The sequence below is a fragment of the Pelodiscus sinensis genome, chromosome 18 (assembly GCF_049634645.1).
Source record: "Pelodiscus sinensis isolate JC-2024 chromosome 18, ASM4963464v1, whole genome shotgun sequence".
Lineage (NCBI taxonomy): Eukaryota > Metazoa > Chordata > Testudines > Trionychidae > Pelodiscus > Pelodiscus sinensis.
Genome location: NC_134728.1, coordinates 9,494,059 through 9,515,335, shown reverse-complemented (window position 1 = coordinate 9,515,335; position 21,277 = coordinate 9,494,059). Strand labels below are relative to the sequence as shown.

Here is a 21,277-nt window from a genome sequence, read left to right as displayed (position 1 = left end):
GGGAACAAACAGAAATATTCACCTCCCTTGGCTGCTTATAGGACAACGAGGGTAAAGCAATGGAACAGAATTGTTCCATCACAGACCTTCCAGGCTAGATCTACAAAGTTTAGTGCCTCAAGATGCTGCTCTATCGGACTTGCTTTAAAGGATATTCTAGATGCAAGAGCTAGACTTCCAGGATTGCTTTACGGGTTTTTGGTTTGTTATGGGGAGATGGCAGGAGAGGAAGAAGGTTTCCCTCCTGGGCAAAATCACAAAGGTGTCCAATGGGTTCCTCCTCCTCCCCCCCCCATATTCCTCAAAGCATCTTAGAGACCTGGCTGGTTAGAATATCAAGGATAAAGGTATGATGGGGATTGTTCCCCAGTGTACCGATCATGCCACTGATGCTCGTCTTCTTGTTCTCAGGGACTCCCTACTACCCTGTCCTGATGGACCAGATCCTCTGGTCTCCCATAAACAAGGCACAGAGTTGGGGTTACCACCCCCTTGCAGAGCAATTCAGACATGGAACCACTTCAGCCCAGGGAGGAGTCAGTCCTAAGGGCTCAGCATGCAGGAAACCAACTCCCAAACAGGATCAAAACTCCAAATAAATTAATCTTTCTCGGTATAAGTTTTACAGAGGGAAAGCTCATACGTTAGTTCCCTTTATAAATGAATGAGAGATAGGTATAGTGATTGCTTCTGCCGGCCACCTTCCTCCTCCTTATTTACACTGGGATTGATAATAGAGAAAAGAATTTGTATTAAGTATAAAAAGTAGGATTTAAGTGGTTGAGGGTGAAAACAGTAAGATCAAAGTAAATTACTAAATTCAAATTAATAGAAAATATCCTCTTAGGGTATGCCAAGCACTTTCAAAAGCCACTTGAAGACAAAGAGCTGATTGCTTCCCATTGCTTAACTAGACTTTCCCCCAGGGATGGAATTCTTTGTTTTGAGTAGCCATAGAAAATTACCAGGTTCAAAATGGATTCCGGTACCAGAACTAACTACTGTTTGGGCTTACACAACAATCAAGGCTGTTCACAGATTGTCAAGCTGAGCAGAGGAGTCATTAAGTTTGAGGCATCAATAATGGCCCTCATCAACACATTTAAAACTATCAACAGATCCAAACTTCATATTTCTAACTTCACATACAAGAATGATACATGCACAAAAATAGGATATACAGATCCAGCAGATTGCAACTATAAAATTGATGTTACATGATATGTTTTGCATAAAGCATTTTCAAATTATGCATATTCATATGACAAGGGAGGGGCACGACAAAAGGATCATAATTTGAAAAAATGGAGGAATTGATAAACTGAGCTTTTTTGCAACACGCAATTGGCATCCAGTGTGGAAGAGGTTTCTGGAAGCTAGCTTCTAGAGCATGGGACACAGATGGTGACTGGTATAGACTAAGGATGTAATAGTGTAGTCGATTAAACAATAAGCAAAAGCTTATAGGTTAATACTATAGACTACACACATTCCCCGCTTTAGCAGGCTGGCTAGCAGCCAGCTCAGTCCTAGTTCGTGCTGGGTCCAGGATCTACCCCCGCTATGGCTCTGCATTTAAAGTGTATTGGAAACCTGGTGGACAGGCAGCCCAGATTAGTTCCAACTTGTGCTGGGTCCAGGAGCTCAGCCCCACACCTGGACAGGGGCTGCTGCCACCCTGCGCTGCTGCCTCTGTATCAGCTGGTTTTTAAACGGGCTCCCCTCATGGACCAGCTCCCGCCTGGCAGCCTGTGCTGCTGCCTCTGATACAGAGGCCTAACAGACACTCAAACTGTAATTTTTTCTATATTACGCTACGTCTCATTAAACTTTTTATACACTATAGTATACATGATTTCTTCAAAAGGAACTTTAATAGATAACCTTTGTGTGAAAAGTTTGTCATCCAAGTCAGACAAGGATGGGCACTCAAAAATACTACTGCTTACAGCATTTGGCTGGACACACCCTTGTTCTGGAGGTTAGAAAAGCTCTGCACAATCTGTCCCAAGTTTCAGTACAGTCCACAAGAAGATCTGAGTGAGTTTACCATGAGGTGAAAGCATAAATTTGTGGAACACTCATTTGCACAATTAAAATTGAAATTACCTTATAAGAAATATTCTTTTGTTGGGCAGTCTCCGATACTTTTTCTACAAGGTTTTGTAACCTTTGTTGTGTTGCATGTGATACATAACTAACTACATCGGGATGGATTTCCGTTATTCCATGTTTTTTACCTGTAGTTAAAATTGAAATGAAGCTTTTAGTTCCACTTGATTGAAAAGACATATTTTACAAAACTGACTGTTGCTAATCCAACTTCACAAATTTGTAAGAAATTCAAAAACAAAAAAGAGAGGCCTTTATTGAGGTGTTTCCTCGGCCAAGATTTAACATGTGATGCTTTAGAGAAGATTTCACTCTACTACATTTTCATAAATGTTATGAAATATGCCACAGGTCTTTTACCAGTATGCTATGAAGTATTAGTGATAAACAAAATTAACAAGTTTTATGATACACTATCATTACTCTATTTACTCTCTAAGTTATAAAAGTAAGTAATTTATAATTAGCGTGAATTATTATATAGCTGGTCAAATATTAGTTTCCCACTCCCAATATTTATTGTAGTAGTTTGATCAACTTATAGTATAAAATATTCAACACAAGGTTTTCCAATCAGCTCTAGTGATATATTTATTGTTAAATAAAAAACAAACTACACCTATCCTAGATCTGCAGTTTTTGGAGCTTCTCAAACGTATGTTTTATTGTTTCTAATATTAAGGTTCTGGATGTTGCAAATGAATGTCAGAAGGTGCAAATATATAAAACTATTCTGGTATATTTAATTATTTTTAAGCCCATTTTAAAGAAAACAGATCTAGTGAAACTAGTGTTTATAACAATTAAATTCTGTCTCAATATACCTATTTCTAGTATCCTTCTTTGCAAAGATGCTGGAAGCAGGAAGGTTTCATCTTTACAGGACCTTGTTAATGTGCCCACTAACTCAGAATTTGTTGCCAAAATCCGGGCACTCTCTTCTGATAGGTTGACACCAGCCATTGACGCAACATCATTAATATCATCATCATCCCTTCAGAAGAGAAAAATTGTTACAACATATTTAGGGCATGTACAGAAATACTGCTTAGTGCAATTGTGTAGAACACAAGTTCCACAACTCTGCTGCATAAGTGACTGACTTAAAAGCTCTTTAATTGTCCATCTGTAGGCCCAATCAATTCTATTAATCCACAAAATAAAATCTGACTTTTAGAAGACCCCATTTTCTTGCTGCTTAATGAAATCAAACTTAAAATTAACGTATCCTTCGGAATTATTCTTTACCTATCTGTAGTAAGATGAAGGCCTAAAACATAAGCCAATATAGCACAGGCCTGATTTGAGGCCTGAGGCCTAGCTAACAATGGACAAAACATGGCTAACAAAGCAAAGCTAAGCTGTGAGCAAGAGGCAGGTCCCTGCTCACAGAACTTGGCATGAACAGGGCTCAGAATATAAAACACTAATGGAGAATAGGCCATGGGGTAGAACAGTAATTGGTCATGGTCATAAGTGGAAAGCACATGATACCACTAGCTCATTTAAAAAAAAAGACCTTGGTACCCACTCCTCACAGATACAGACCCAGGTTCAGGAAAGGGTCTAAAATAACAGCATGATGGATAGAGATGATCTAATCAAACCATGAGGTACAGGGCGATCGGTGGTATCTAAGTAGTGTCAGAGGGTGGCATCCTGATACGTCAGCGGTGATGTGTGATTTGTTGTACCTGTATATAAAGTGGTGTCTTAGTGGGACAGTCTTTGCATGACCTAAGGGACAGTAGAAATTTCCCACTGATTGAGTAATTCAATTGTTATGGGGTACATATGCATAGTGGTTCAGTAGAGTTTACTGACAACTCTTACTGTACTTCGCTTAATGATAAACCTGGCCTGGCACCTTCGATCGTTATCTGGTTTGTGGTCTTTGGGGGTTCTCTTGCAGTCTGCTGTGGAGACTAAGTGCACAAGTTGACACAGCCAACATCAGAAAGCACACAGGCAAGCAAACAGCCTTATGGTTATCATCATCAACAGAGCCAGAGGTCTGCGAGGACACCTCGGCAGTAAATCCTGACCGCTTCCTTAACTGCACCATTCATCTCACCATACATATAATTCCTTAGCCTGTTGCGCATACTGAGTACTACACATCACAGAAAGAAATGGAAAGCCTCCTAATGGTTTCAGGGCCCGATACAAGACTCACTCTGTACAGAAACAAGGATTTTGGTTCCTTACCTGAAAGAACCTCCCCCAGGTTCTTTCAGTTTATTCTTTTGAGCAGCAGCTGCTTGTGCTGAAACAGTGGACAGAGCTTTGTTTCCAGGTAATACTGTTGGTTTTACCACAGGTACTGCAAGAAAATAAAGTCAATATTTGTATTCTCTTCACATGTTAGCCCAACATTTTATAAACTATTTTTGGATAGGTTCATTTTCAGCTTTCGCACAAAGGTGTTTTTAAAAATGGCAGCAGTGATATGATGTTTGTGATGTTTTAGTTACTCTTCTTTCCCAAAGATTTTCACTGAATTTAAAACACTCTTGAAGTGTAGCCACCCTGAGCATGCATGAAAGTCTAGAAGTATTCAGTTCAGACATTTAAACTGATGCTCACACAAGAAACTCAACTTCCATCAGCCCTATTTCTACTAATAATAATTCTTTATGTCAGAGAAGCTATCCTATGACCTGAAGGCCATGCATGGTCCACCAGAGTATTTCATAAAGCCAGAAACCTACTTCAATACAATATGCTAACAGCCAACTCCTCAGCACTTTGTAGTCCTGTTTACATCATTTTCGTTTACAAAAGTATGTACATAGATTGTTTACATGCACAGACAAAACAAACGGTACTTAAAATATAAAATTAATACAAGTGACACTACATCATGATAAAATATGTAAAATCTGTTTGGTCCACACAAGATTGAGATTAGATTTCTGTGGTCCTCCTGGGTAAGAGGACTGGGCAACACTGCTTCACATAAAGAAGAGGGTCAGTTGTTACATAAAATACACTAGCTATGACAACATGAATTTACTATACTGCCTTATGCAAAACTAAGAAACAAGATCTTTGCTAACTTCTAGTTTTATTCTGTAACTACACTCAGGTTAACAAGCAGATAAATGCATTCAGAGTAAGAATTTGCTATCAACTTCTTCTGAACTTGATAGAAGATTTACATATATCCAAGGAAAGAATTTGGTTCTGAATGATACAATGACAGGTGCAGCAATACAAGCACTGTTACCTAGTGCAGTCTCTCTCAACCATTTTCATATAGGGAACCAGCTTGCTGCTTTCCTAAACTGAGTCAGGGAGTCCTCAGGGACCGATGCCAATCCATAGACCAGTCATTGTGAAACACTGGCCTAGTAGATAGTGCACTACATTAGGACTTAAGAGGCGTGAGTTCTAGTCCTAACTCTGACACTGGACTATTAGATAATCTTCAAAAAGTCATTTCAACTGTCTCTCTCAGTATCCTCAGCTTTAAAACGGGGAGAGGGATAGCTCAGTGGTTTGAGCATTGGCCTGCTAAACCCAGGGTTGTGAGTTCAATCCTTATGGAGGCCATTTAGGAATTTGGGTCAAAAATTCATCAGGGGTGGTACTTGGTCCTGCTGTGTAGGCAGGGGACTGGACTCGATGACCTTTCAAGGTCCCTTCCAGTTCTAGGAGATAGGCAATCTCCATTAATAAAAAAAAATAAAAGATTATGATACCGAACCCTACTTCATCAAACCCTCGGAGACCTACTGATACAATGTGTACATAATATTAAGTATTATTAATTATAGAAAAATAAAAATCTTTCAGCTACATGCAGTCCCAAGTAAAGTATCAATCCTGTTTTAGAAGCAGATGAAAGATCTACTTTAAAAAAATTAGTATACTATTCAAGAATATCAAAAATCTTTTCTTACCTGTCTGAAGTTGGTTCAGTTGAATTTGTTGAGGAGTTGTAAGCATAATACGATTATGTGGTTGCCGCAACGCTACCATAGGGGTCTGTGTCAATGTTACCTGTGGAGGCCTTATCAATGCCCCTGCTTTTTGAGACTGTTGGATAACCTGCCAATAGGTTAAGAATAAAATTAAACTACTTGAGAAACAATACACAAGATGTTAAAGTCAGATGGATAAACCAAATCCTTATGCTAATTTTTAGATTGGTCAATAGATGTGTGGTGGAAAAAGGATACACCAGGGACAACCAGCAATGCTGCATGAAAATAAGTGAGCTCAGGCAAGAGTACTAGAAGAAATAGTAAATGGTTGGTCTGTGTCAGAGCTACAAACATGCCGCTTCTATGAGCGGCTGCATGGGATTCTAGAGGGGGGCCAGTGTCCCAAAATGCCAACCAGAGTCCCAAAACTGTGGATACCTCCCAAGCAACTCTTCAGGTAGCCTTGGGCAACAATAAGAATGATCAGAAGGCATGTGGAGGAGCCAATCTCATCAACAGGCAGGACATTTTTCTACCTTTGGAGCCAATCCCCTCCTTCTAGGACATATTGCTGCCAGGCCCTGATGGCAGGGAAGGCATTTCTGGTGCATTCACATTTGTAATCATGCTACAACGGGTAAATGTAATTGGGGTACAGTGGCAGCCACTCTGCCTACACAGCAGGGGCTCCCTGGAAAAGTTTGTTAACATGTTTAGTGACCGAGTAGGAATCCTCCCTGTACATCTCTACAAAGCTCTCAAAGGTACCCTTTCATCCTTCCCAGGATTCTGGGGCAGCCTGCCCTATTCTCCACGGGAGAACACCTTTCCACGCCAAGCCAGCAGTAAGTGAGCTGACATCATTTCAGCATAAGGTCCAGGACTCTGGGCACATGCAGTAAGCGTCTGTTTCCTATCATGAGCTCTGATTCTGAGAAGACTGATATCACACATAGCAACCTGGACCTATCTGATAGAGGCAGTGGACAGGGGGTAGGGGGTAGAAATTGACTGACTATCCTGTAAGCATTTGCTTATTAGATAGTCAACTAGTCCTTAACATCCTTAGATGGGAGCACACACTCCTGTCAGCTTCCCTTACTCCTTGTGATGAGCAGGAGTACTAGCACCAACAGGGGGCGCCCTCTCAGTTTAAATTGCAGGTCTTCACTAGACCCACTAAATCGAACCCCAGAAGATCCACTGTGGCAGAGCCGATCTTCCACATAGTGCAGACATGGCCTCAGTGTCCTATTAAAGTAAGAAAACTGATTATGCCTAATTTCCATTATATTTTCTCAGACTGTGCAGATAGATCTTAGAGAATCAAAAAAAGAAGGCCTCAAAAGAGACTTTGAGAAGTCATCGAGTCCAGTGTCCTGTACTGAAACAGGATGAATTCATTTGTCTAAGGAAATAATGAAACAATGCCTTCATACAAAAAGAGGACCAGTATTACAATTCCCCAAACCTCCATCTCTCAAATTCTGGACAGATGTATATTCTAAGCAGAAATCAATACTGGCCAATACACTACTAAATATAAGTGACCTATAAAAAGAAATCTAAAAATCCATCTGGAAAAGCAACCATAAATACAGAACAATACTTTGCTGCCTTAAGGACAAGCAATTCAACATCAGACTATTTCTTCCTATTCTGTTTTCACTAATATTTATCTGTATGTGCATTCCAGAAAACAATGCAAAGAGGTAGCACAGTTTCATGATTAATGTTGAAGACAGGTCTGGAAACTTCAGATTCTTGCTCTGCCACTAAGCATCTTGTGTGATCTCAATCTCCTTGGGTATGTTTACATAGCACATGGGAATGTGCCTCCTAAGGACATTGAGAGGTGAGTAATCCACTAATCATGTAGTCAGTAACATTTTTATCAATTCACACTGGGTCCGGGAGCTACCCCTGTGCCTCTGTAGTTTAAATGTAGTAGGGGCCAGCTGACTGCACATGCTGCTCTTGCTACATTAAACTGCAGAGCCACAGCAGGGGTAGCTCCTGGACTTGGCATGAGCTGGGATTGCTCAGTCCTTCTGCCCCAACTCCCTGCCTCAGGCTCAGCTCAGAGCCCCTCACACTCGAAATCCCTAAACCTAAGAACAAAGCTTGCACCCCAACCCTCTGCCTCAGACTTGTGAAAGGGAAGAAGGATGGGGGAGAGAAGGAGGATAGAATGAGCAGGGGTGAGGCCTTGAGGAAGGGGCACGAAGGAGGTTGGGCATGGGGATTTGGGTTTGAGGTAGATCCTGGATTGCACTTAAATTCAAAAAAGTGATCTCATGCTTAAAAAGGTTGGAGATCACTGCTCTGTATCTATCAGAGGCAGCAAGTGGGCAAGGGGAGGATAGGAATGTTGATTAGTTGACTAAACTAAATTTGACTAGTCGATGGCTTTTCCATTGACTAACTGATAAGCAGGGGAACCCCAGTACCTGCTTATCAGGTATTCGACTACTCAACTACTCGCTTACATCCCAGACGTCTCCCAGGCCGATTTGACAAACTTAGGCTAATGGAGCTCATGGTAGCACCATAAATAGAGCAGTGTAGACAGCACTTCAAAGTTGCATCTTAGAGCCCAAGCACCAGCCTAGTCCACAACTTCGAAGTGCTAGCTACACAGATATTTTTAAAGCACTAACACAAGGCCAGAGTCTGTCAAACCAGACTGGAAGACAAACTAATAGGCTATGTAGACATATGCTCTGTGCCTCACTTCTCCACTATGGAAATAGTAGTACTTGTCTACATTACAGACCTATGGCAAAATTAATATTTTCTCGCTATAGCCACAGTGGAGTGATAAATGCCATGTAATTACCCAAAACAGATGTGAATGCTTTTGTATTTTCTATGGACAACTCAAAGTTGAACATGGACATGTGGCAGTCTGATCAACTGCATTATGTTCATCAAGTTCTTTAGAAAGGAACCAATTCTGTAGTATAAAGATTTCTTGTTAAATGCAATCACACGATCACAGAATACTAAAACTGGAAGAGCCTTTGAGAGATCAAGTCCAGTCCCCTGCCCTCATGGCAGGACCGATCATGGTCTGGATCATCCCTGATAGATGTCTGTCTAACCTGCTCTTAAATATCTCCAGTGATGGAATTTCCATAACCTCCCTAGGCAATTTATTCCAGTGTTTAACCACCCTGACAGTTTTTCCTAATGCCAACCTAAACCTCCCTTACTGCAATTTAAGCCCATTGCTTCTTGTCCTGTCATCAGAGGCCAAGGAGAACAATTTTCCCCCCTTCTCCCTGTGACACCCTTTTAGATACCTGAAAACCGCTATCATGTCCCCTCTCAGTCTTCTCTTTTCCAAACTAAACAAGCCCAATTCCTTCAGCCTTGCTTCATAGCTCATGTTTTCTAGACCTTTAATAATTTGTGTTGCTCTTCAACAAATCGAGTATTAATATACTTTCCCTTCTCCAATTAATATAAGCTACCAAATGATCTGCATTCCTTCAAAAAAAGGCCACAAATTGTGTAACCTAGATTTAAAAAGATACAATTTTATATTGTTACACATGCCTAAAATCTGGGTCAATATTTGTTTAAAACAGTTCTAAGAATACACGACCTTTCTATGCATTGATTGAAAGAATAGGCTTATTTTTTATTTTTTAAAGTTAGAAAATGATAGAGGACTTTAATCACTGCTGTATTTAAAATACATTATTTTCTTAGCAGTTACTACCTTCTTTAAGTGTTCATAAAAAGGTCTCTAGCTGAGCTAAAGTGTTAATTTAAGAGGGAAAGTCATTATACTTCAAAAGCCAAAACAGTGCAGTAATAGATGATGCACTTTGGTTTACGTACCAGTGGTGTAGGTTGCCCTTGTTTGCCAACCCCAACTTGCGTAGGCTGAGTTAGACTAATTACAGGCTGCTGGAGAGTACTTGTTACAGTGGCAGTGGCCTTTCCTGCTGTGCGCTGAACTGAGCTGCTCAGCATCACTGCTGTCAGCGCAGTCGTTGCTTGCGTTGTGGGCTGCTGCTGTTGACTTTGCTGAATAAAAGCTGCTGAGTCTGGGGTTAACTGTCTCAAGGCAGGTAAACTCCTCTGGAGAAGAGAGAAAGAACGAACATATTGTCACATAACTATGGTGAATTCTTGATAAGTTAAAATTTTGCTGAGTACAAAACTCCTATATCATGGAGCTCCAACAGGAATCATGTAGCTATTGTTTTTTAAAATTAAAAAAAAAAAATGGATAAGTGCATTTGTCTCAAGCTGTCAAAAATTTTCAGTCTGGTTTTACAATTAAAACATAATATTGTGCGACCCAAGGGCTTCTCTAGTAATCTAGCAGAAGACATGGGTAAAAGAATCCCTTGGGTTCATGAAGAAAATGTTATGTAAGATCTAAGAGCGTGTGTCATATAGGTCATCATAATCACTGCAAGATGTATACATGGAAATGTGAGAAGTCACATGTGCATGCTGAAACTTATGTTCTCTAGGCCTTGAAGTTAAATGGAGACCGTTCAACATTATCCTAACCCAAGATAAAATTCTCTAAACAAGAAATAGGACACATGTCTTTGGTGGACCACTGTGTATTTCACAACGGAAGTCTATTAGCATACTAAACCAAGTGCTAACAAAGAGCTTTTTTGACTGCTGCTGTACATTGCATGGATATTTTCAAACAACTACCCACAATGTCGCCAAGATCTCTCTCGAATATTTGTAGCTAAAGTATCCCCCATCATTTTGTATATATAGTTGGGATTTTTTTTTTGAATGTGCATTAATTTGCATTTATCAACATTAAATTTCATTTGCCATTTTGTTGCCCAATCACTTAGTTTGGTGAGATCCTTTTGAAACTCTTCACAGTCTGCTTTGTTCTTAACTATCTTGAGCTGTTGATTACCATCTGCAAATTTTGCCACCTCACTTTTACCCCTTTCTCCAGATCATGTATAAATAGGTTGAACAAGATTGGTCCCAGTATGGACCCTTGGAGGACACCACGAGTTACCTCTCTCCATTCTGAAAACCATCCATTTATTCCCATCCTTTTTTTCCTGTCTTTTAATCAGTTATCAGTCCATGAGAGGACCTTCCCTCTTATCCCATGTCAACTAGCTTTACTTAAGAGCCTTTGGTGAGGGACCTTATCAAAGGCTTTCTGGAAAACTAAGTACACGATATATACTGGATCCCCTTGTCCGCATGCTTGTTGACCCCTTAAAAGATCTTGAGTAGATTAGTAAGGCATGATTTCCCTTTACAGAATCCATGTTGACTTTTCACCAACAAATTAGGTTCATCTACAGGTCTGACAATTCTATTCTTAACTATAGTTTCAACTAGGGAATTTAACTGATTAGCAAAAGCTTATAGGTTAATGCTATAGACTTCATGAATTTCCCCCCATACACACCTCCAGTAAATATTTTAGCAGGCTGGCCAGCAGCATGGCTCAGTTCTGGCTTGCACTGGGTCCGGGACCTACCCCTGCTGTGGCTCTGCATTTAAAGTGTATTAGGAGCCACGCAGGCAGCCAGCCCATCTCAGCGTTGGTTCACACCGGGTCCAAGAGCTCAGACCTTCCCCCCGGGACAGGGGCTGCTGCCACTCCACGCTGCTGCCACTGTATCAACAGCATGGGGCAACAGGCAGGCAGTCCAAAAGAGGAGCTGGTTTTAAACTGGCTCCCTTCACAGACCAGCTCCCGCCAAGCAACCCAACGCTACTGCCTCTGATACAGAGGAGCGAAGTGGCAAGGGGCTCCTCAAGAGTGGGGCTGAATTGCACTGGCTGCCAGTCCCACCCCCGGGGACTACAGAATAGTTGAGTAACCAATAAGAATTCATAAGGTAAATCGACTATTCAATTAACTGATATTTAACTTCCCTAGTTTCAACTAATTTGCCTGGTACTGACATTAGACTTACTGGTCTGCAATTGCCAGGATCACATTTAGGGTATGTCTAGACTACATGCCTCTGTCGCCAGAGGTATGTAGATTAGGCTACCAGACATAGGAAAATGAAGCGGCGATTTAAATAATCGCCGCTTCATTTAAATTTACATGGCTGCCGCGCTGAGCCGACAAACAGCTGATCAGCTGTTTGTCGGCTCAGCGCGGTAGTCTGGACGCGCGGGTTTCGACATCAAAGGTATTTGTCGAACACTCAGGTATACCTCATCCCAGGAGGCTTACCTGTGTGGTCGACAAATACCTTTGATGTCGACACCCGCGCGTCCAGACTACCGCGCTGAGCCGACAAACAGCTGATCAGCTGTTTGTCGGCTCAGCGCGGCAGCCATGTAAATTTAAATGAAGCGGCGATTATTTAAATCGCCGCTTCATTTTCCTATGTCTGGTAGCCTAATCTATATGCCTCTGGCGACAGAGGCATGTAGTCTAGACGTGCCCTTAGAGACCTTTTTAAATATTCGTATCACATTAGCTATCTTCCAGACATTAGGTACAGAAGCTGATTTAAAGGATAGGTTACAAACCACAGTTAATAATTCTGCAGTTTCACATTTTAGTTTTTTCAGAACTCTTGGATGAATGCCATCTGGTCCCAGTGACTTTTACTGTAAAGTTTATCAATTTGTTCCAAAATCTTATCTAACGACACCTCAATCTGGGACAATTCCTCAGATTTGTCACCTAAAAAGAATGGCTCCGGTTTGGGAATCTCCCTAACATGCTCAGCCAGGAAGACCAAAGCAAACAATTCATTTAGTTTTTCCTCAATGACCTTACTGTCTTCGAGGGCTCCTTTAATATCTCGATCATCCAGTGGCCCCACTAGTTGTTTAGCAGGCTTCCTGTTTCTGATGTAAAATGGTTTTTATTACTTTTGAGTTTTTGGCTAGCTGTTCTTCAAACTCCTTTTTGGCTTTCTTTATTATATTTTTACACATAATTTGACAGAGTTAAAATCCTGTGCTTTACTTAGGACTGAATCAAGAATTGCTTTTCCTCTTGTGGGGTCCAGAACCAGCTGCTCCAAGAAGCAGTCATTTAAGGTATAAAGAAAAAGGAATCAGGCTTAAAGTAGTAATAAAGTGCAGTTGGGAAAGATGGATGGAAAGTTACAGCAGGAGAGGAAACTCAGAGCAGAGAGGGACCCTGTCTAGACAAGAAAGACACTGATAGACCCACATAAAAAGCAAGAAGCCTCAAGGTAGGAAGTGGCCTAGGAAAAACCTCAACATGGGCAAAAAAGCAGCTTTCACTGCTCAGAATAGCACCTAGAGCTGGAACTCAGTGTCCAAAGTGGGAATCGGTTTCCTTACCAACTTCAGCTGAAGGGGCTACAGGCTGAACCTCAAAGAGACTGAGAAACAGTCCCAGGGAGGGAAGAAGAACCTGTTTTGTATTCAAAGTTTAAAAAAGTCTCAACAGCGGTGCCCCAAAAGGGATAAACTAAAGATGGTGACCCAGCCAGAGGGCTGAGTCATTGGGAGAGAAACTGCTATAGAACCAGAACAATGACTGGCAGGGGGCATTAGCCCAATGAGAGAGCTGTGACACCATGTCTGGCCACAATGAGGTATCTAGTACTGAGCAGGTTGTTACATCTCAGTATGTCTCCTCTCCCAGGAAGCATCACAGTATACTAATGCTTGAAGATTTCTGAATCCTAAACCACAGTTTTCCATTTGCTCCACAGATCAGAGATTTCCTTAAATATCAAAGGCAAGAAAAGGCTGTAACAACAATTATAAGTGCATCGCTATGCAGCCTTAAGAGACAGGAAATGCCAAAGGGAAGGTTGCACATGCAACTTTCTCTCTGCCCCCTTAAGCATTTATACAGTCAAACATTCTTATTGTGTGCTCCTTGTCCTTCCAAGCATCCTATTTCTGTAGTTTTGCTTGTTGTATTTAGTGTAATTTTAGATTGCCAATTCTTTGGGGCAAGTATAGTGACATACTATTTGTTTTGCAAGGTGCTAACATACTTTTGGGTTCCACAAAGAATCATCATGATACTGTAAGTACTTATGAGATGCCCCAGATAGACAGCCCCAGAAAATAAAATTTACTGTTTATCCATAAAACAGCATAGGCATCAACTGTGCAAGTTTTCCCATACTGCTCAAAGTGCTTCAAGCCTGTTCTTCTGAGATCACTTCTAGGAATGAGAGAACATATCAGTCTCCATGCCATTCAATCCTTGGTCTACCTGCCAAGAGTGCAAACTAAGGTGCCAATTGCTTGAAGAGTTTTGCAGATAAATGGCTTTGATCACTGAAAATAATATTTGTATTCCAGATCTCTTATTAGCCACTAGAGTTGAACCTGTGCTCATTTAGTACAGTTAATAAAACATTCGGGGGGAAAAATCTCAGGAGACTTGGAAGCAAAATGTGTGTGTGTGTGTGTGTGTGTGTGTGTGTGTGTGTGTGTGTGTGTGTGTGTGTGTGTGTGTGTGTGTGTGTGCGCGCGTGTGCGCGCGCGCGCGTGTGTAAGGATCTTTTATAAAATCTGATCTGGTAACATTTAAAACATGCACACATACTCTTCTGGAAGGGTATCTTATTAACTGATGTGCTACTGCTCAGATAAGTAAGCAATGAAAAATAATAAAAGAGCAAGGGGCATAAGAGTTACCTTCAGGAAAGGCACAAGATAAGGTTGCGGTGAAGAATTAAGTTCTCGGTACAGCCTACTGGTAAAGTCTTCTGCTTCAATTTTTCCATCCTAGGAAACAAAACAGATATTCAAGTTTACCAAATGAGTTAACGTTGTACATAAGGATCACATTTAATTCAAAAGGCCCACTAATTTATTAACAATTGGTTGTTCGTTCCATGGGGCCTTGCTATTTTTTATTCATCAAAAGTAGCATGGACATATTGGTTCTGTACAATCCACTTGTGAAAAACAATTTATATCAGTCTCAGAGACAGTAACTGAAGTAGGCAAAATCAAAAAAATCCACAACTCTGATTGATTTATACAATGGAAACTGAATTGCAACATTACTTGAAAGTTTTATCAAAAGATCCTAACACACAACTTTCCTTTGACACAAAAAAAGTACACCCTGTTTTAAAAATTCATTTTGTCAGGTACTCTACAAATACTAAAAACAACGTTTTTTAATACTGGTATGTAATATTTTTGTCCAAAAATACATTTATACATAAAATATTGTGAATTTTCATCCTCAAATAGAGCATACTGATGGACTCTAATTAAAAATCCTTATACTTGTTAATGACTCTGTAGATCAGTAAAACTTTTTGAAATGAAGATTCTTAAATTCTAATATTCACCATTCATACTGCATTCTTTTTGCATTCCACTCATCTCATGACATCAGGCTAATAAGCTGCACATTTTAGTACAATGGTATGATATCTGCATTGCAAACACTATAAGAAAATGCTGGGTTTTAAAAATGTCATTTTTAATCCATAAGGAAAACAACATGCAAAATATCTACTTATCATAGGTTTTAAAATATCCTATTTTTCATAAAACTTAATCTTATTAAATTTAGCCAGCATCTTGATGTATCAGTAGTTTTAATTAGTTTTTCTTACCAACAAATTTTGTACTAGCTCTTTCACATTAGCTGTAGTCTCTGAAGACTGTTTTCCAGATGAAGCCAGTTTTATTAATGTAGATAGAAAATTCTTGCATTTCTTCACATTCTCCATAGTTTCCTATTGGGGAGGGAAAAGAGGGAGGGAAAAGAAAGTTAGGAAAGTGAAGCAAGATGTGCCTCTTCAGTTGGAAGTTTACCAGACATGCTCCTTTACCTGATGGTTTTAAAAAGTAGATATTTTACTCCTATTAAAAAGTTCTACCATGTGGGAAGTTCGGGTTTCAAAGTGACTTGGGGACTTTTCTATTTAGGACAACAGGGACGGGAAGCACCACACAAGTATATTTTCAAAGGTAGGGTGCTTCCAAAGTGGCCAAGTGAGCCAAAAGTTGCTTCTAAAGAAAAGCTGTAAATTCTGAAAGATGGCTTGTCACAGAGCAAGTGTGTTGCTTTCATCTGCCTTTTAGCAAATGTGACAAAGCTACATGGGTAAAGTTGGAAGCCCAAAATGAAGCAACAGATAAAAAGACCACATCAATCCAGTTAAAATGATATATTGCTGTCTAAGAAAGAACTCCTTTGGCTTATGACTTGGTTGTGGTCTGTGAGGTACGAGTCCCTCTGACTCCTTAGATCTTTCTTCTGCAACACCACAACACACAGACTATTACCTAAGATTTTACATCCCATATAGTGTGAAGTACATAATAAAATTGACAGAAGGTTTACAGGTGTGTCACAATCAAATATTGTATATTTCTATTATTAAAACATACTAATTTGCAGTGATGCATGAAGCTGGTGCACACAAAATATTTGGGGAATGGAAGTCAACCCTGTACCATTTAACCTCATACTTAGATTTCATATGATATATTAAAAGCAAGTAGTATTGATGGTTATCTTCCTAAAGAACAAAAGGCACTCCACCTGGATTCTTCCTCTTATGCCATCATTCACTGCCTATCTTGAAGATATTTGATATATATTTTGAAACGGTAATTGAGTTCTAGTCCTATTAGGAAACTGAATAAAATGTTGGACAAGTGATTTGCCAATGTTCCAGAGGGCAGTCAAAGTGTTTCAGAAAAGAAAGAGTCCTATATACTATAATTACCAACCCAAGAAAGTGTGTCAGTCAAAATTCAGATCTTATTTGCTTACATGTATCCTAAATTATATTTTTCCTACCAAATTTCATTCATTTTCACCAAAACCAATACTACTAGGGAAATCAGTCTTGATTTGTTCCTTATTCTGATCATGTTAATTTACTTACATGGTTGTACAAAAGGTGTATAAGGAATACAGTAGCACAGGATTTTAAACACATGTGCAGTTTGAGCTTGTAACCATGATCTTACTGTGGCAGCAGTGGAGGTTGCTGTTGCTCCTTGCACAGTTCTCTGAGGAGTTCCACTCTGTACTGCTGTCGCTGTTCCTAATGCTGTTGTTTGTGCGGTACCACCCAGAACTATCTGAGGCTGTAGAGAATACAGGCATGGAAGTGTGTGAAAATGGGTTTTTTTTGTACCACATAATCAAAGGAGAAAGAATGACCAAATCACAGAACTCTGGAACATCCTTCACAGCTGCTACAAAAAACCCAAACTGGATATACCATCAGCTATCTGCTGCAGTTCAAAGAAAGAGCCACCAGATGGCAGAATATACTACATATTTAAAACTGAAAATACTAAAAGTTGATTAAAGAATGCATGATTTTGGGTTACAGGATAAAAGACAGTATAACACTGAGCATGAAAACATTGCTCAAGTCCCAAAGCACTATTAAGCTAGTGCTATACTTTCTGCTATCTATACATCCAAAGTTAATTTACTTGTTTTCCTCAACTGCCATTCATCCTGAAACCAAGGGGTTTTTTTGGTTTGTTTTTTTAAAGGCATCGTGTGGTAAAGACTCTGGTGAAAAGCTGGAGAGAGTAATTTTCTTCATAAAGTTACACAAAACTCATTCATTATGGCTCTGAAATTGTTCTAATGCACAGAAGAAAAATGCAAGGTTTTTTCGTACAATAGGATTTTTAATTTGAACATTCCTTTAAAAAAAATGACAGCCGTGGTAGAACCCTTCAGCCAGATTAAGAAATTTAGGAAAAACACTGCCAAAAAGGGAGAAGAGCTCTTTTCAAAACATTTAATATTTACAAGCATGTTTTTAAAAAAAACCCTCCATAAACAAAAAACCCACCCAAACCCTCAAACAAACAATGCAGAAATAATGTCTTTAAGTAAAAAGCTAAACTTATACAGGAAAGGCTCTAGTTATACAGACTTGCCTGTTGGCTTTCAAGGTATACCCCTAAGCCACTGATGACAATCTTTTGCATCAAAAAGTAATTGCTCATTAGGATTAGTTCTGAGCACTTGCATTAATAGTCCATTCCTAAAGCTACTCTTCTGAACTAATACAAGGTACACAACAGAAGGCACACTAGACTTTTCAAAGCAACGTTTTATTGTTTTTTGGGGAAGAAGAGGAGGATTACCCAATTTACACTGCTGTTAGGAAAAGAGAAAAGCAAAGTGTGTTACCATTGTGTGTTCACTCCAAAAGGCAAGACAGACAAAGTGAATTTGCTCATCTAGCACAAGAGTAGTGAAAATGAGGGAGGCACTATTGCATAAAGCAAGGCTCAATTCTGGATAGGTCAGTGCACAGTCTTCCCCTTCAGTATAGACTAAAACTAGATTAAAGGAGAACAAGAACAATGCACTTGGTGCTCAATGGAAAGAAGAGGAACTTTTAAGGAAACCTTTCAATGACTCATCTGTCATCAGCTTAAAGAGGAAAGAAAGCATTAAAAAAAAAAAAAAAAAAAGTGTAGGAATCAGATGATATCAGTGTTGCATGTAACACTCCAGTCCCTACTTCCAGATTTTCTTGGTGGTGTGAATAGAAAATGTGGCTGACCCTATTAGTCAGAACTGTTCATAAGGACAGAGTCCCCAAGCTGAGGAGGCACCATGTCCATAATACATCCTTGAGTACGCTGAATTCTTGTGGATATACAAAGCAAAGCAGAAGACCTGGAGGAGGGAGATTAATCTTTCCATACCATTGCTTTAAGAGGAATTATAGGGTAGGAGGAAGTTCATAATGAGGACCCTTTAAAAAGCTTAAAACGAAGACAATAATGGAACTATAGTCCTATAGCATTGAAGAGCGTTTCAAATCAAAAGGGAAATTTGTGTCTGTTCCTTTGGGGGGAGACATAAGGGGTTCTTTAAACAAACACAGGCTTTTCAAAAACAAAGCTGACTTTGAAAGGAATGTCCAAAATCTGAGATAATCATAAACTACCAGACATTTTAGGGAATGGAGAAATGTTCTGTGTACTCAGAGCTCACCCAGAGATGATATTCCCAAACAGTATTTTACTCCAAGTTATTTTAACAATTCATATTTTCATTGTTCATATCTATGTTTCTACAAATTCACCTGCACTACAGGAGGACGCTGTAATGTTGTCGTAGGCTGTACAGTTGTCTGAGCCTGAGACACCTGCTTGATTATAGTAGTTGGTGTCACCTGCCGTGCAATTATAGGTGTTCCAGGAGCCTGCAAAAGAATCCGAATTATGTTCAAGTTTGAACGTAAGTGCAATAAAAGATCAAAGGAATGGTTCATCTAGTCCAGTAACTTACCTCTGACAGCAGCCAGTAGAAGATATTTCAGAAGAAAGTGCAAGGACTATTTTAGAACAATCTGCCTGTAGGATTTTTACACCCTATTTAACACAACCATGATGGTCACATACACAGTAATATCTAACCCTTTTCAGCAACAAACAAAATCATACTAAGTTCTTGGTTCTTAAATTCACAAAATCATACTAAGTTGATTTATTATGGCAATGAGCCTCATAGTCTAAAAGTCTCTCTCTTGATCAGTTTTAAGTTTACTGCCATTCAACTGAAGTGAACATCAGTTTCAGTGAAAAACAATCAAACACAAATGGGATGCACTGTGCTAGTGCCGTACGGTGATGCTTATAACAGTACTGCCTTGACCTATTACTGCCAAAACCCAGGATTAGTACAGGCAGTCCCCGGGTTACGTACAAGATAGGGACTGTAGGTTTGTTCTTAAGTTGAATCTGTATGTAAGTCGGAACTGGCGTCCAGATTCAGCCGCTGCTGAAACTGACCGCCAGTTCCGACTTACATACAGATTCAACTTAAGAACCAGAAGTCAGCTGCTGCTGAAACTGATCAGCAGCTGATTCCAGGAAGCCCGGGGCAGAGCAACTGTGCCTTGGGCTTCCTGTAGTCAGTGCTGGTCAGTTTCAGCAACGGCTGACTTGGGGACGTCTGGGGCAGAGTAGCTGGGGTGCTGCTGGGTTGCTCCAGTAGCACCACTCCTCGGCGCTACTGGACCAACCCAGCAGCACCCCAGCTGCTCTGCCCCAGGAGTCCTGATTCAGCCGCTGCTGAAACTGACCAGCAGCGGCTGAATCAGGACGCCTGGGGCAGAGCAGCTGGGGTGCTGCCGGGTTGGTCCAGTAGTGCCCAGTGCGGCGCTGCAGGACCAACCAGCAGCGCCCCAGCTGCTCTGCCCCAGGGTCCACAACAAAAGCCTGGTCTGCTGGGGGGGGCACACTAGCTGCACCCCACCCAGCAGACCAGGGACACAGGGAGCAAAGCGGCAGTGGGGGGGGTGCCTCGCCTCTGAGGCTTTGCTCTGGCGCGGGACCGCTTTGCTCCCGGTGCCCCTGGTTTGCTGGAGACGGTCCCCAGCAGACCAGGGGCACCAGGAGCAGCTTTTCTCGCCCCGGAGGTCGAGGTGGCTGACCGCTGCCTGTGAGCTCCGGGGCGAGAAAGCCCCGTTCGTAAGTGCGGATCCGACATAAGTCGGATCCGCCTAAGTCGGGGACTGCCTGTAGTCCCTCATTTTCCTAGTGACTAAATGCAGAGACAAATATTTAAGGAAAATAATTTATTAGTTTATATGTGTAGGAAAATTATCATCAACTCACCGGCACTGTTGATATCTGTACTGGGGGGGCACTGGTAGGTGTTGCAGGACGAGGAGTCATGGTATTTTGAGGCTGGGACTGGGCATGTGCCTGCATTTGTGCCAAGGCTTGTTGAGGGATCATCAGTAACTGTCCATTTTCGCTACGTACCAAGACCATGCCTGTGAAAAAAAGAAAGGTCAAGAAATGTTCTGCACGTGCAAATAGCCACATCACAAAAACTAAGTGACTCCAAAATTCTTAAAGCCCAACAAAATTTGAAATTAGCATGTACACGAGAATATACATTCAACTACAAGTAGCCTACATTCTGACACACCTAGTCTACAAAAATCTTAGAGAGAGATAAATATCCAATCATAAAAACTACAACTAAAAGAACTTTTCTGTAACTCTGTCAAGTTATGTACAATATTACACACACATAATATACAACAACATTCCATATGACTAAGAGATTAAAACCAGTACCCCTAAAAACATCTTATTCTTTTCTAAGGTATGCACTTCATAAAAAGTGCTTCAACTGAAAGAAAATCCTGCCATTATACAATATTACCATTAGCCTCGCTAGAAAAAAAAAGTTAACAGTAACACATTTCTCCAACTTCTAAATTAATTTTCCATAACAAATTTAGCAATGAAAGTGGTTATAATATCATAATCTCTCTCAAGTG

At 40.5% G+C, this 21,277-nt stretch overlaps 1 protein-coding gene across 3 annotated transcripts in view; it reads right to left on the bottom strand.

Annotated features, from left to right (window-relative positions):
* The window catches only part of TAF4 (TATA-box binding protein associated factor 4), a 74,650-nt gene that overhangs the window by 19,593 nt on the left and 33,780 nt on the right, over positions 1 to 21,277 (bottom strand). For 2 of the 3 annotated variants that reach the window (XM_075901105.1, XM_006126163.4), the window contains exons 3-12: positions 20,601 to 20,761; positions 19,064 to 19,183; positions 16,965 to 17,084; positions 15,596 to 15,718; positions 14,658 to 14,747; positions 9,891 to 10,133; positions 6,018 to 6,165; positions 4,321 to 4,435; positions 2,937 to 3,106; positions 2,110 to 2,240 (exon numbers count right to left, since the gene is read on the bottom strand). In XM_075901105.1, coding sequence (XP_075757220.1) covers positions 2,110 to 2,240; positions 2,937 to 3,106; positions 4,321 to 4,435; positions 6,018 to 6,165; positions 9,891 to 10,133; positions 14,658 to 14,747; positions 15,596 to 15,718; positions 16,965 to 17,084; positions 19,064 to 19,183; positions 20,601 to 20,761 — 1,421 coding nt within the window. The remainder of the gene's footprint in view (positions 1 to 2,109; positions 2,241 to 2,936; positions 3,107 to 4,320; positions 4,436 to 6,017; positions 6,166 to 9,890; positions 10,134 to 14,657; positions 14,748 to 15,595; positions 15,719 to 16,964; positions 17,085 to 19,063; positions 19,184 to 20,600; positions 20,762 to 21,277) is intronic. The other variant, XM_025186158.2, reaches the window with a different exon arrangement.